General features: G+C 45.7%; 1 protein-coding gene across 4 annotated transcripts in view; it reads left to right on the top strand.

Moving 5' to 3' along the window:
- AFF3 (ALF transcription elongation factor 3) overlaps positions 1-16,093 on the top strand; it is a 771,336-nt gene that overhangs the window by 173,246 nt on the left and 581,997 nt on the right. For all 4 annotated transcript variants that reach the window (XM_063953377.1, XM_063953378.1, XM_063953379.1 and 1 more), the window contains one exon: positions 3,757-3,877. In XM_063953377.1, coding sequence (XP_063809447.1) covers positions 3,757-3,877 — 121 coding nt within the window. The remainder of the gene's footprint in view (positions 1-3,756; positions 3,878-16,093) is intronic.

Genomic DNA, 16,093 nt, shown 5'->3' with positions numbered 1-16,093 from the left:
CCTTTCCACGAATGCCGGGACCCCACGTGACTGCTGTCACAGAAGGTCCCTTCAGCCAATCAGGAAGCGCTACTTCGTGGCACTCACCTGATTGGCTGTATGCGCGTCTGCTGTCAGACAGCGTATCGCACAGCTCCCTCCATTAGTTTCAATGGTGGGAACTTTGCGGGTAGCGGTGGGGTTACCCGCGGTCAGCAGCTGACCGCGGTCAGCCGCTGACCGCGGGTGACCTCACCGCTGACACAAAGTTCCCACCATTGAATATAATGGAGGGGCTTTGCGATGCGCTATCTGACAGCTCAGACGCGCATACAGCCAATCAGCAGAGTGCCAGGACGTTGCGCTCGCTGATTGGCTGAAGAGACCTTTCTGTGACAGCAGTCACGGGGGGGTTTCTGCATTCGGGGAAAGGGGTCCCATGTGTAAACATGGGACCCCTTTCAGTCCGTTTGGTTCGGGTGTTCGTTTTTTTTTTGTGCCAAGTACGAGGATTATTTTAAAAGATCCGGACACTGGATTGAGGTGAGTATAATTTTTTTCACAGGTACCCCAGATTCTTCAGTGACGAGGGGGGCGTGGCAGTCGGCGGGTCAACATAGGTAAGTATGTATGTGTCGGCATGTATGAAATAAAGTTTTACTCTCACGGTGTGTGTCTCCTGTTTTTATTTGGGTATTTTTTTCCCAGTAGAACTACAGGTACCAGCGGGCCCATTTTTCTCCCGCATGCTGGTACTTGTGGTTCTCCAAGTACCAGCTTGCGGGGGAGGCTTGCTGGGACTTGTAGCACTACTGGAAAAAAAATTATTCTTACACTTTTCTCAAGGCTATCAGCCCCCTATCCGCAGCCCTTGGATGGGGGGGACAGCCTCGGGCTTCACCCCTGGCCCTTGGGTGGCTGGGGGGGGACCCCTTGATTGAAGGGGTCCCCACTCCCCCAGGGTACCCCGGCCAGGGGTGACTAGTTGGATATTTAATGCCACGGCCGCAGGGCGCTGTATAAAAGTGACCCCCGGCTGTGGCATTATCTGTCCAGCTAGTGGAGCCCGATGTTGGTGTAAAAAATACGGGGGACCCCTACTCTTTTTGTCCCCCGTATTTTTTGCACCAGCACCAGGCGCAGAGCACGGTGCTGGTTTTAAAAATACGGGGAATCCCCTGTCATTTTTCCCCCAGGATTTTTAGAACCAGGACCGGCTCGAAGAGCCCGAGGCTGGTTATGCTTTGGAGGGGAGACCCCACACAATTTTTTTCCGGGTTTTTTACCGTTTTTTCCAGTATTTAAAAAATCGTATCAAAATCCGTCAAATCGGCCGTTTTTCGACAGCGGGACTGTCGATTCCGTTTTTTATTGAATATGGTAAATTTCGGCACCCACTTGCCGGAATTCGACGGTCGAATTGTGTCGAATTAAAAAACGGGCGTAAAATTGCCGCGATTCGCCGCTAATTGCATATACCCCCATGTGTTTCAATTAATTCTATTGCTTTAATTCACTCATATTCAATTTATTGATTGTATAGCGCTGCTAACTCGTTTGATGTATGTTGTTTCCAGTTATACAGGACTGACTAGACCTGTTTTTTAGCAGCTGCTCAAATTAGCACAGCAGCCCTCTTTGCGCCTGATTTTAACCTTGGTTAGACCCCCTCCAATGCATAAATATGTGTGTTTCCAGCTGCATATCTGGCAAAATGATGAGCACAACTCTGTCTGTGCATTCAAAGTGGAACCATCTTCAGCCAAAGTATGTTCAGCTCTGCATTAGTCTCTATGTCTACCTGTTTGAGTGTATCTCTGTTGTATGCAGCTTACTATAACGTGTAAAGGGCCGTATTCACGCCCCGATTTTAGGAGAGATGTGTGCTGAGCAAACCACTCAGCACACATCTCTCACCCTGCTCAGCACAGCCCGATGTGGGCTGAGCGTGCGGGGGGAGACTGGGGGCCGCTCATTTCACCCAGCGGGTGAAATGAGCGACCTGCTAGATTGAGCCTGCATGCAGGCCAATCTAGCACCAGCGATAGCGATTTGTGGGGCCGCACATCGCTATCGCTGAGAGGGGTACACACAAGTGATCTGTGCTTAAAATCTAAGCAATCTAGTCAGATTGCTTAGATTTTAAGCAGCGATCGCTCTGTGAGTATTCCCCTTAACTGCAAACTATAAACTTATGTAAATGAGAGTGTGTGTATGTCAGCAATAAGTGAGTGCATGTCTTCTCTTCTTCTGCATCAAAACCTACACAATGTTCCCCAATCCCCAACCTTGAACCCTAAACCCTATATCAACTCCTGCCCAAATTGTTAACACTAATCCCCAATGCCAATTCCTAAATTCAATACCTGGAATCCGTTCTTAATTCTTTATACCAGGATCAAATGAACAGACCAATAAATTAGAGCTCAAATGAACACACTTAAAAGCTTGTACAATACTTAAATGGACAAATTTCATAGAGTCCTAATAAACCTTGCACCACACTGTTCTGTATAATGAACAGCAGTTTAGTGTAGACTTGTGGTATTGTGAGCAGCAGGAAGAGAAGATAACTGATGCATATGGGCGAAAACATCTGGAAATGTGCCCTTATACTATATACCGTGTGTGTGTGTGTGTGTGTGTGTGTGTGTGTGTATGGCATGAGTGAGCAATGTGGAACATTGCTATACAATGATTGAGAGTCCGCTGTGAAATCAGAGTATAAAAAACAGTTGACAGTGGTATCTATCATTCTTGTTGGATGAGATAAACCTGGGAAAGCAAGCAGCTTAAGATGTCCGATACAGTGCATTTGCATCTCCAGGTGACATTCAAACCCCGCATACTATGCAAACATAAATCTCTTTTTGTGCAGATAAATTACATGGTCTTTTTTCTTTTTGCCAGTGCCTTTAGTTAAATAACCTCCACATTTCCATCTCTTCAGATCACAATCACTCAGATGTGCAGCGACACAATTCAGTCTCCATGCATTTTTCATGCTCAGAACTTGCGCTCATGTCACATCAGTCAGAGAAAAAAGGGATTGATTAAGGAGTAGTTTGACTACTTGGCTGATTACCAGAGATCAGAATGTAAAAGCGTGGAGGTAAAGAAATCTAGTGCTACACGTAGTTTTAACAACCCTTCAGGGAAGAAGCTAATAAGAGATTCACCACATAAACAGACAGCAGCCTCACGGAGATCACACACAGAGGACATTTCACAAGGAAAAAAATCTGTTCATGACTTATATCTCAAAAGTAAGCTGCCTGAGAGCGATAAACACATATTGCGGACAATAACACATAGGATCGCTTGAAGGATTACTGCGTTATTTAATTCTAGGGATGTGATGCCCCTTGGAAATTAGCTGGAGTAAAACTTTAATAACAGACAATTGGACCTCTGTTCGAAGCACAGAATGCCAAATTGCCTTAGCTTTCTTTCTAATCTGTCAATTCTAAATTACACTAAACAGTGTTTTGTGGATATTTCTGTCAGACTATAAACCAGGGAGATTCAGAACATGCCGATCTAGTCTAATGATTGTGTTCATAAGCCGTCCCCCTCTCCTTGAAAAATTCAATTATCTGTTTAGTGAACACACAGAGACCAGAGCTCGTACAGTCTGCTGGAAACAACATTAATTATATTCATGTTTTTGTTATCTTTGCCATCTGTCTATCAGACTCTGCATTCAAGCTTGTGAGCAATATTACTATTTTCTGAGCAGGTACATTTTTGAATTATTACTTGTTTTCTTTTTAACAGTGGGTATGAACAAGATAAAAATGTGCTTCGTACAAAAGATTGGGAAAGAAGGACTCAAGAACTTCAGCCAAATGAGAATATTTTTCTTACAAATCACCCCCTTTTCAGCGAACCGTACAAGGTAAAACATATGCATTTTACTTAATTTAAAAAAGCAAAAACAGATAACTTTAGACACTTGCTTACATCTACTGGTATGTTTTTATTTATAAGTCATTTCCGGCCTTTGGATGTACATCTGTGCCATGCAGCAGAGCTGTTTCTAGACAACGTGGCTCCCAGTGCGAGCAGTTAAAAAATGCAGCACTGCTAGTGCTATCCTGCTCTTCCTCCTCCCGCCCATAGTACTCCACTCGGGTGCAGAGTTTCCTGAAATTACGTGGTTGTTTCGTGACATCACACCACAACCGCATCATTCCACGAAATTCCACCCCCTGACCGGATTACTATGGGAGGGAGGAGAGGGAGCAGGATAGGAACCAGCAAGTGCCGTGCTGTGACCAAAATCTGCTTTCTACTAGCAGCATTATCTATGTAGCTTTACCATTCAAATTAATTGTAAAGCCCACAGGGAAGAGATGAAAGTTGCAGCCACTGAGGTGCTGCGGTAAGTGTTTTTTATGTGTGTTTAGGTGGCATTGTTATTTAAAAATAGCAAATTTATAAGTAGCCTACAGTGTTTATAAATAAAATAGCAAAGAAATTTCACATCATAAATACATTTCTAGATTTGTTTTTGGACAAGGCTGTGGATTATGAAAAGATAAACATACTGTATATGCTAAAATGTATATATGCAGAAATACAGTTGTACATCAACGTTCTCAGCCTGTTCAGGATCATCAAAATACCGATTTGCAGGTCAGGTTACTGCTAAATACCTATGGATGAGGTTCTTAGACATCACAAATACCCCTTTCACACCACTCCCCCATAGGGATGGCCATCGACCATCGATGACTCAAAATCATCGATGGTCCATGATCGATGTTGAATACTTTTACCATCGTTGGGGGAGAACCAGATGGTTTCCCGCTATCGATGGTTCAGTGCCACCAATCTCCCCCCCCCCCCTCAAAGTGTCAGGGCACGGAGGATGGCGCCGCCCCCTGACATCGGTGAAGCCATGCCCCCAGGCTCTGATTCGCCCACAGTTCATTTTACAGTAATGGAGGGGTGACCATCAATGGGTAAAACTATCGGTGGTTCCCTTAAAGATGGTTTTACACCATCGAGGTTATTCATCTATGGTACCATCGACTGCAACCATTGATGTATAACCCACCAATGGCCATCCTACTCCCCCTCCTCCCGCCCATAGTACTCCACTCAGGGGGGTGGAGTTTCACAAAATGATGCAGTTGCGTCGTGACATCATGACACAACCGCATTATTCAACAAAACCCTGCCCCCCAAGTGGAATACTATGGGAGAAAGAAGGAAGAGCACGAGCAGGAGCCAGCAAGTGCCACGGCGGACGCCCCATGCAATCGCATTGGTCACCCCCCCGCTAGAAACTGCAGTGATCTGCAGCATGCACCCACATCTGCCTGCTTACATTTGCAGGTGAGAAGCTGCTGCCACCTTTTTATGTGGTTCCCAGCAGTTGGATTACTGCACACAGCTGTCTAACCTATTCTTTGTAATATGGTGACTCCCATTAAAATATAACCAGCGTAGAATGAACTTATTATTAATATCAATGACCTGTATACTTATATTGTTGCATGTGGTCTTATGGCTTCATGGCAGTGAACTAATAAATTTGCTATATACCTACAGATTTGTCCACATGCACGTGTCCTAAAATTGCACAAAACAGCCCGATTTAGCATACCACAAACTTTGTTACTTAGCAGCGCCAAATCACTAATCATAGTATACTATAAGCAAACTCAGGGTGCTTTCGCATGTAGCCCACACATTTTAGACAGCTTTATTTGAACACACCCCACCCAAATCTACATATCTCTGCACATGTTACATCTACCCCACCTGCAGTGGAATATGGTTTTGCCCGGTTGTGTGTTTTTTGCACCGTTGCAGAAGTTTCCACATATGTGTTGCATTTGTAAGTTGCTTTGCTATCTAGTTCGGGATCTGGTCTGAAGGTCGACACTGTCTATGTCGACAATGTTTAGGTCGACCACTATAGGTCCACAGTCACTAGGTTGACAGGGATGGAAGATCGACAGGATTTCTAGGTCGACAGGTCAAAAGGTCGACATGAGCTTTTCACATTTCTTTTTTTTTTTTTTTACTTTTTCATACTTAACAATCCACGTGGACTACGATTAGAACGATAATCTGTGCCGAGCAAAACGGTAGTGGAGCGAGGCACTTTGCCCGAAGCTCGCGCGCCATGCGAGGGGACACGGTGCACTAATTGGGGTTCCCGATCACTCTAAGAAGAAAGCGTCAAAAAAACAACAACTCATGTCGACCTTTTGACCTGTCGACCTACCACATGTCGACCTAGAAACCCTGTCGACCTTCCATCCCTGTTGACCTAGTGACTGTCGACCTATAGTGGTCGACCTAAACATTGTCGACCTAGATACTGTCGATTTGATGATCCACACCCATCTAGTTCATCCCAAATCAGCTGAAATGGCTTTAAGTCTAGAGACTGTGCTGGCTATTCCATTATTTGTAGTCTACTGTCTTGTCATACAGTATTTCTCTGATGTAGTTCTGATTTACAGTAGCTTGGAGATATGTTTTGGGTCATTACCTTGATGTAGAATGAACCCCTGACTGACTAGTCATAGACCAGAGGGTATTGCATGGTGCTGCAAAATGCTATGGTAGCCCTTTTGATTCAACGTGCCAGTCACTGTGTGCAAGTTTCTGACTTGGGATCCAGCAAAAAAGACCCCCAGACCATCACACCCTTCTCCATGTTTCACAGTTAGTACCACACACTAAGGGCCAGTTTCATGTTTGTAAGCAAAGCAAATTATCAAGCAACTGGACAAAACCATGTTGCACTGCAGGTGGGGCAGACGTAACATGTGCAGAGAGATTTAGATTTGGGTGGGTTGCATTGTTATATTTCGAAATACTGGCTGCTTTATTTTTACACTGCAATGTAGATTTCAGTTTGAGCACACCCCACCCAAATCGAAATTTCTCTAAATGCTCGGCCCCATCCCAGGTTAAAATCTGCTAGCCAGCCCCTGCACTACAGCATTCAAGACCACTATGCGAAGAACTAAAAAATGTAAAGTTTTGAGGCATCAGTCTATAAGACATTCTGCCTATGTCCAGTAGTCCACTGGCTGTGCTTCGTGGTCCATGAAAGCATATTTTTTGTTTGCCATCTTACTGTAGCTTTCTTACTGCCACTCAATCAGTCAAACCTGCAGCTTGAAGCTTTCTCTAAACAGTTGCAAATTACACTCTTTACTTAGCAGTTTAATGTGGGGTACACCCTTGAAAGATGTAACTGCTGATTGTTGCACGATATTGTACATACACATTAAACAATCATTGTTCCTATCCGAACAATATGTCTGTTCAGATGATTGTGAGCTACCAATCAGGTCTCTGTATATGCTGTTACTTGGTCCATACACTACACATTATTAAGTACATGTGTTTCAGATATATTGCATCTGCTGCAATATATAAGTAGTAGACGTCTTTGAAAGATGTATTCATTATACAGTACACACTAAAAGATTGTCAGTTTCCTCCAGTTTCCAAACGCTTATTGATGGTGTAGGTACTGTAACTGTATTCACTGACAGCTTGGCTTTCTTTGCAATGTCTCTGTAGGATAGACCCAGAGGCGGCATCGGGGGTGGGCGACACCTGTGCGACCAATAATACCCCTCTCACATGCTGAAGACCCATGCCCCCTGGAAAAGGAGTGTGACCTCCCAGAAAGGGGTGTGGCTTCATGGGAAGTACCCCCATTAATGTCACTAAGGGGTGTGGCCTCCCAGAAAGGGGTGTGGCACCATGGGAAGTACCCTCATTAATGTCACACTGGGGTGTGCCCAGCATCCCCGGAGATGCTAGGGTGCCCCTGGAGACACAAACGCTAAGCCGTCGCCCTCTGGGAGTGTATCTTAGCTTAGCAGAATAGCGAACGAAAGATTAGCAGAACTGCTACTAAATAATTCCCTGCAGTTTCTGAGTAGCTCCAGACCTACTCCTAGATTGCGATCAGCTCAGTCCGTTTAGTTCCTGGTTTGACGTCACAAACACGCCCTGCGTTCGGCCAGCCACTCCCCCGTTTTCCAGCCACTCCTGCGTTTTTCCCTGGCACGCCTGCGTTTTTTAGCACACTCCCGGAAAACGCTCAGTTACCTCCCAGAAACGCCCCTTTCCTGTCAATCACTCACTGATCAGCAGTGCGACTGAAAAGCGCTGCATGAACACCAGCAAAACTACTACATTTTGTGTTAAATAACTTAGCACATGCGCACTGCGTACCATGCGCATGCGCATTTTCCACCTAATTGCTGCGTTGCGAAAAACGGCAACGAGCGAACAACTCGGAATGACCACCGTTAGCAGAGTTGCACAGGACCTGGCAGCTCAATCACGCCAGGCATCTCATGCTGCATGGCGTATTGAGGATGGATGTATGAGGACACATCTCTAGTTGCAAAAACAGAATTAATCTTTCCCTGGTTGTACGTATAGTTTTACCAACGTATTGGATATTACACGGGCACGTAATTATGTATACGATGTGTGTAGTCATGCAAGTGAGTACATGCTTGATAATAAATACCTTGCCCATGGTACTAGAGGAAAACGAGGAGCCTTTGCGCACACTGCTGCAAGTTTTGCAGCCCAGGCACCTGTAGCAACCTGGGGGCTTACTTAAAAAGGTCGATGACAGAGACGGAGCCGATGTTGTCAGAGACGATTGATCTTCAAACCCCGTGATATCTGTATGGACGACTATGGGGTACATTTACTAAGCAGTGATAAGAGCGGAGAAGTGAGCCAGTGGAGAAGTTTCCCCATCAACCAGCAGCTCTGTATAATTTTATAGTATGCAAATGATAAAGGTTACTTCAGTGCTGATTGGTTGCCATGGGCACTTCTGCACTGGCTCACTTCTCCGCTCTTATCACTGCTTAGTAAATGTACCCCTATGTCCTTTATGTTCCTGCCCCTAGTGTAACACATCATGTGTCGCTTGTTTTTGAATATCGGCAAATTCTTATCTGTAGAAACTATGGGCCATACTGCATTCAGTGCCCTTGGTAAAACTGGGCTGGTGGTATTATATTCAGTAATGAAGGGGACGACAGCCTTTTGGTCCCTATTGGTCTTACTTAGTAAAACTTCCCTAGGGATAGACAATACCTCAAGGAGTGTGTTTAGTTTATAGCCTCTAGCAGTGAATCTTGAGACTGTTTGGTTCAACGCCTCATTCAGTCAGTGATGTCACTTATAATCCTTGCTGTTCTCAACATTTGTGACCTCAGTAGGCCACTCTTCAATTCTTTGGGATGGTGACTATTAGAGCGTAACAACGTATTTTTCTCATACGTCCCTGAGGATGCTTGGGACAGCAATAGAACCATGGGGTATAGACTGGATCCGCAGGAGACATGGGCACTTTAAGACTTTCAAAAAGGGGTGTTCACCGGCTCCTCCCTCTATGCCTCTCCTCCAGACTCCAGCTTTAGAATTGTGCCCAGTGAGACTGTACGCACTACAGGGGAGCTCTACTGAGTTTCTCTGAAAAAAAGACTTATTGTTAGGTTTTTTATTTTCAGGGAGGCTGCTGGCAACAGTCTCCCTGCTTCGTGGGACTTAGGGGAGAGAAGTATGACCAACTTCTAGTGAGTTAATGGCTCTGCTTCTGGCTACAGGACACCATTAGCTCCTGAGGGTGCTGATCGCTGGGTACACCTAGATGCTCACTCCCGCAGCTGGCCGTCACCCCCTTACAGAGCCAGAAGTCAGAAGAAGACTTCAGTGACGGCATTCTCTGAGGTACCGCGCAACAAACGGACGCTGCGCGCCGGGCTCCCACACATACACAAAGCACTACTGGGTGCAGGGCGCGGTGGGGGGGGGGGGCGCCCTGGGCAGCTAAAAATCCTCAGCATACATTAGCAAGAAGGGACATTAGTGCCAAGGCACTGTCCCAACCCCTGCCAGTATAATCAGTTATTAAAAGAAGCGGGACAGACGCGCGCCATTAAGGGGGCGGAGCTTCGTCCCCACGGCTCACTCGGCGCCATTTCCTCTCCGCAGGCTGCAGAGACGCTGGTACTTCCTCAACACTGCTGACAAGGATCAGGGTGCAAAACGGAGGGGGGGGGGGGCGGTCAGGTTATTTGGTGCAATATTCTTTGATATTAAAAGCGCTACAGGCCTGGGGCATTTTATTAGGCGCCTCAGAACCGGTGATTGAGCGCTGGGGTGTGAGCTGGCAAATTCCCTCTGTGTCTCTCTGAAGGGCTTCCTGTGGGTCTGTCCCCTATAAGCCCAGTGTGTCTGTGGGTGTTTATTACACGTGTGTCGGCATGTCTGAGGCTGAATGCTCTTTACAGGAGGAGGCGGTATTAGAGACACAAAAGGCGGCGGGGGTGATCATGTCGGCACCACCGACTCCTGATTTGGTAAATGTGTTGAATGCTTTGAATACTAATGTAGCTCGTATTAATAAGAGATTAGACAAGTCTGAGTCTCAGACCCAGGCATGGAAGAAATCTGTGGAGGATATGTTATTACAGGTCCCCTCGGGCTCACAGAAACGTACGTTTGCCCAGTTGGCTGACACTGATACATGATTGTGGCAGTTAAAGAGGTATTACATATCACTGAAGACCCGGCTGTCCCTGATAAAAGGGTCTGTATGTATAAGGAAAAGAAACCTGAGATAGCGTTTCCTCCCTCTCATGAATTAAACACTCTATTTGAAAAAGTCTGGGAAAGCCCTGACAGAAAGTTTCAGATTCCCAAAAGGATTCCGGTGGCTTATCCGTTTCCCTCTGGGGATAGGGAAAAGTAGGAGTCACCCCCCATTGTAGACAAGGCCCTATCGCGTTTGTCAAAAAAAGGTGGCTTTTCCGTCACCTGGCACGGCAGCCCTTAAAGACCCTGATCGTAAGCAGGAAAATACGTTAAAATCCATTTATACGACCACAGGTACGCTACTCAGATCGGTCATTGCATCTGCGTGGGTGAGTAGTGCTATCGAAAAGTGGGCAGATAACTTGTCATCTGATATAGATACCCTAGATAGGGATAACATCCTCTTGACGCTGGGGTATATCAAGGACGCTGAAGCTTACCTGAAGGAAACTGCGAGAGATATTGGCCTTTTGGGATCAAAGGCCAATGCCATGGCAGTCTCAGCTAGGCGAGCATTATGGATTCATCAATGGAATGCTGATGCTGACTCCAAGAAAAATATGGAATCTCTACCATATAAAGGTGATGTCTTGTTTGACGGCCTCGCTGATTTGGTATCTACGGCTAAAACTAGTGTATTACTAGGTATGTGTCTAAATAATACACTTTATTGTGAGAAATTGAATTTTTAAAGCATGACCCATAACCTGAGTTTATCTCTTGCTGTATTCAAATAGATCTTGATCCACACACAGATATAGGGCAATTGAGGATATATATCAACTTCTGAGAGAATTGGTAGATCATACATTCAGTTCCTATAATTAATCTGAGTCCCTTGAGTCAATTTTAATATTCAAACACAAAGTGCCCATACCAATATCTAAAGTTGTTTATTTTGCAAACAAAAATGTGTCGGTTTTTGAGTATGTTACCAGATATTATACACCATTGTTGTATGGGATCTCAATAGATTGGAGCTATACCATATACATTCTGGATTGGGACAATGTTCATCTACCAGTAACTGTCTGATCAGTCTGTGGTTAGTGACACATAAATATGTTGCTACTTATCCCTGTGATACACTGTGTACAAGGCAACAATTGTTGCAATCGATGCTCTTGAAAAAGAGTACACAATCTCTACTGCAGCGGTTTTACAATAGAGTGTCCCTTGTGAGTGTCTCTATTTTATAGTTAACTCCATGCTCATACAGCATGGAGTTAACTATAAAATAGAGACACTCACAAGAGACACTCTATTGTAAAACCGCTGCAGTAGAGATTGTGTACTCTATTTCAAGAGAGACACTAAACACAGACTGATCAGACAGTTACTGGTAGATGAACAGAGATACTCTATCGTAAAACCGCTGCAGTAGAGATTGTGTACTCTATTTCAAGAGCATCGATTGCAACAATTGTTGCCTTGTACACAGTGTATCACAGGGATAAGTAGCAACATATTTATGTGTCACTAACCACAGACTGATCAGACAGTTACTGGTAGATGAACATTGTCCCAATCCAGAATGTATATGGGGTAGCTCCAATCTATTGAGATCCCATACAACAATGGTGTATAATATCTGGTAACTGTTAGGCGCCGAGGGTCCGCCCGTCAGTGCGGCCCGGCGCCTAGCAACTAGGGACGCCGCAGGCAGACAGCCGCCGGCTCCCTAGCAACGCTAGACGCCGGGCGCACGGAGCCGCTCTGACCATAGCAACGGGGACGCCACTGCCGGACCGCGTTCCCCGTTGCTAGGTCTAATGAATCAGGTCAAATTGCATCCTGGCCGTGCAGCATGCAGCTGCACGGCATAATTAACATTACCCTGTCTGGATCCGGATTGGAGGGGTTCTAAATAAAAGCACTCTCAGGACTTCTCACAGACGCCGGTGTTAGCTTCCTGTTGCTGTGTCTGTTACAGAGAGTTTCCAGTCCTGCTCCATCCGGTTGTTCCTGTCCTCAGTGATCCAGTACTCGGAATTTGTCATCTTTCCTGGAGTCCTACCGAGCACCTTTAACATCCAGTGGTGTTCGTGAGTCGCGGCGTAGCCGTGTGTTGCGGCTTGACCGCTTACTATTTATTATTTAGTTTTATTGTGTTCCGGAGCTTTTGCGGAGGATTCCGCTCCCACTAGTCCACTCTGGTATCCAGCGGTGCTGGATAGGAGTAACGGATCAGTGGATCTTTGGTTGTCCTTTTCCCTGGCGGTTTGTCCGCACATACTTTTGGTTAAGTTAGATAGCTTGTAACCCCTGGTCTGGTTGCTTAGTCAGAGGGCCCCTTGTTATCACCCTGTCTCGGATTTCCCTTTGTCTCCCATTAAGACCTGAGGGGGCATCGGGGTTGGGCAGACATAATCCGCCCTTCGAACGCGGCTGCCATGGGCTCAAGCAACCATAGTCTCGCAGGGGATTTCTGATAACACGGGCGAGACAACGGAGTTAGGGCGCCAGGGGTTACTAGGCTTTCCTGCTCCCGTAACCAGCATATCTTTCCAGTACTCAGACCTCTGCCATAAGATCTCATCTGGTCTGGAGTATGGGAATCATAACATTAACACCGGCCAGACTAAAATTTAAAATTAACAGGAGTTAATTTTTTCCCTTATTCAGTTGGGAGATTTTGTCAGCTTCATGAATCCCACCGGTGTTGGGCCAAATCCTGGCCAGCTTTTAGTTAGCCAGATCCAAGAGCTTACTCAGATGGTTCAGGATCTGTCCCTTCGGGTGAGGTCACAGGAAGATCTGTTACGGACTTCCCCGAGGGTCATTCCTGAACCAAAAATGCATCTGCCTGACCGTTTTTCTGGGGATAGAAAGCAGTTTTTTAATTTTAAAGAGTCTTGTAAACTGTATTTTCGTTTAAGACCAGTATCCTCAGGTACGGAATCTCAGCGGGTAGGAATTATTATTTCTCTGCTACAGGGGGATCCTCAGACCTGGGCTTTTGGTTTAAAGACAGACGATCCAGCTTTATTGTCTGTAGACGCCTTTCTGGGGTCCTTAGGGCTTTTGTATGACGACCCTGATAGAGAGGCATCCGCCGAGAGTCAGTTGCGTGCTCTCAGACAGGGTAGGAATCCCGCAGAGATTTATTGTACAGAGTTTCGCCGTTGGTCGAACGACTGTGGATGGAATGACCCAGCCTTGCGCAGTCAGTTTCGCCTCGGCTTATCCGAGTCTATAAAAGACAGTCTCCTTCAGTATCCCGCTCCTGAGACTCTCGATAAACTCATGGAGCTCTCTATTAAGATTGATCGTCGTCTCAGAGAGCGGAGGGCTGAAAAAGGAGCATCTGTCGGGTCTACTCCTTGTGTTTTTTCCATTCCTGTGGACATAGAGGAGCCCATGCAGATAGGCCTCTCCAAACTGTCTCCAGAAGAAAGAACCAGAAGGCAACATTCTGGTCTTTGTTTATACTGTGGGGGTAAGGGACATTTTGCCCGTAGTTGTCCGAACAAGTCGGGAAACGCCTCGACCAAGTGAGTTGTGAGGGGGTTCACTTTGGTCTACAGCTTATCTCCTCAAATAATTCACTGTTGGTTCCAGCTAAAGTTTCCTTTGGCAGCCTCTGTTCTTCGGTCTCGGCTTTTGTGGACAGTGGAGCTGCAGGGAACTTTATGGATTTAACATGGGCCAAGGCCTTAGGTATTCCTCAGTTAGCCTTGGGTAGGTGTATCACCATGCATGGTTTAGATGGGAGTCCCTTGTCCAATGGGGTTATTTCTCTCTGTACACCTTCTGTTCTACTTTCGGTAGGAGCTCTGCATTCTGAAAAGATTGAGTTTTTCCTTACCCATTGCCCAGCAGTTCCTGTGGTTCTGGGTCACCCTTGGCTGGCCTTTCATAATCCCATCATTGATTGGCAGTTGGGGGAGATCTTACAATGGGGTACCATCTGTAATAAGGAATGTATTACGCTTCCCATCAGAATTGCTGCTGTCATTCCCGCACCCATTCCTGTGGTATACCAGGATTTTGTTGATGTATTTTCCAAGGGCAATGCGGATATTCTGCCTCACCATAGGCCTTATGATTGTTCTATTGAGTTAATTCCTGGTGCCACTTTGCCTAAGGGAAGGTTATATGCATTGTCCGGACCTGAAACTGTGGCCATGAATGAGTATGTTAAAGAAAGCCTAGGGAAAGGATTTATCAGGCCATCTAAATCCCCTTTAAGTGCAGGCTTCTTCTTCGTGGAGAAGAAGGATGGATCACTCAGACCTTGCATCGACTTTAGAGCCTTGAATAAAATCTCTGTAAAGAATACTTACCCTTTGCTGCTGATTTCTGTCCTCTTTGATCAGCTACGTTCGGCGGTGATTTTTTCTAAGATTGACCTGAGAGGAGCATATAACCTCATCAGAATCAAGTCAGGGGATGAGTGGAAAACGGCATTCAGTACTCAGTCAGGCCACTATGAGTATCTGGTTATGCCTTTCGGCCTGTCCAACGCTCCGGCAGTTTTCCAGGATCTCATTAACGATGTGCTCCGTGAATTTCTTGGAAAATTCGTTGTAGTCTACTTAGACGATATTTTGATATATTCTGACTCTATAGAACAACATGTTACCCAGGTGCGTCAGGTTCTAAAAAAATTACGTGAAAATCACCTATATGCCAAGCTGGAGAAGTGTGAATTTCATGTCACGGAGGTATCCTTTTTAGGGTACATTATTTCCCCTCGGGGATTCTGTATGGAACCAAAGAAGCTCCAAGCCATCCTTAGTTGGGCGCAACCCACCAATTTAAAAGCAATTCAGCGCTTTTTAGGGTTTGCAAATTACTATAGAAGATTTATTCACTCTTTCTCTGACCTAGTTGCTCCCATTGTGGCACTGACTAAGAAGGGAGCAGATCCTACCAACTGGTCACGTGATGCGGAGTTATCTTTTCAGGCCTTGAAACAAGCCTTTGTCTCAGCCCCTGTCCTCAGACATCCCAACCCAGAATTGCCTTTCATTGTTGAGGTCGATGCCTCGGAGGTTGGAGTAGGGGCTATCCTGTCTCAGAAGGATCCGGATTCCCTAGAATTACATCCTTGTGCCTTCATGTCCAGGAAATTCTCATCTGCTGAATCCAACTACGATGTTGGTAACCGGGAATTACTGGCTATTAAATGGGCTTTTGAGGAGTGGAGGCATTGGCTTGAAGGAGCCACTCATACCATTTCAGTTTTGACTGATCACAAAAATCTTCAATACATTGAATCAGCCAAACGGCTTAATGCCCGGCAAGCTCGTTGGGCTTTATTTTTTACTCGTTTCAAGTTCATTATCACCTTCAGGCCAGGTTCCAAGAATACCAAGGCAGATGCCCTATCACGCAGTTTTCTTCCAGTTCAAGACAACAGTCCTGTTACTCCCATACTTCCGTCTTCAGTCATTCGGGCAGGCCTCACACAAGATTTATTTACCCAGTTGAAGCAGCTTCAACATCAAGCTCCTGGTAATACTCCTGCTGGTCGTCTTTATGTCCCCGAGTTTTTGAG

This window comes from Pseudophryne corroboree, chromosome 2 (assembly GCF_028390025.1).
Source record: "Pseudophryne corroboree isolate aPseCor3 chromosome 2, aPseCor3.hap2, whole genome shotgun sequence".
Classification (NCBI taxonomy): Eukaryota; Metazoa; Chordata; class Amphibia; order Anura; family Myobatrachidae; genus Pseudophryne; species Pseudophryne corroboree.
The sequence above is the reverse complement of the archived record's forward strand: the minus strand, read 5'-3'. Positions and strand labels throughout refer to the sequence as shown.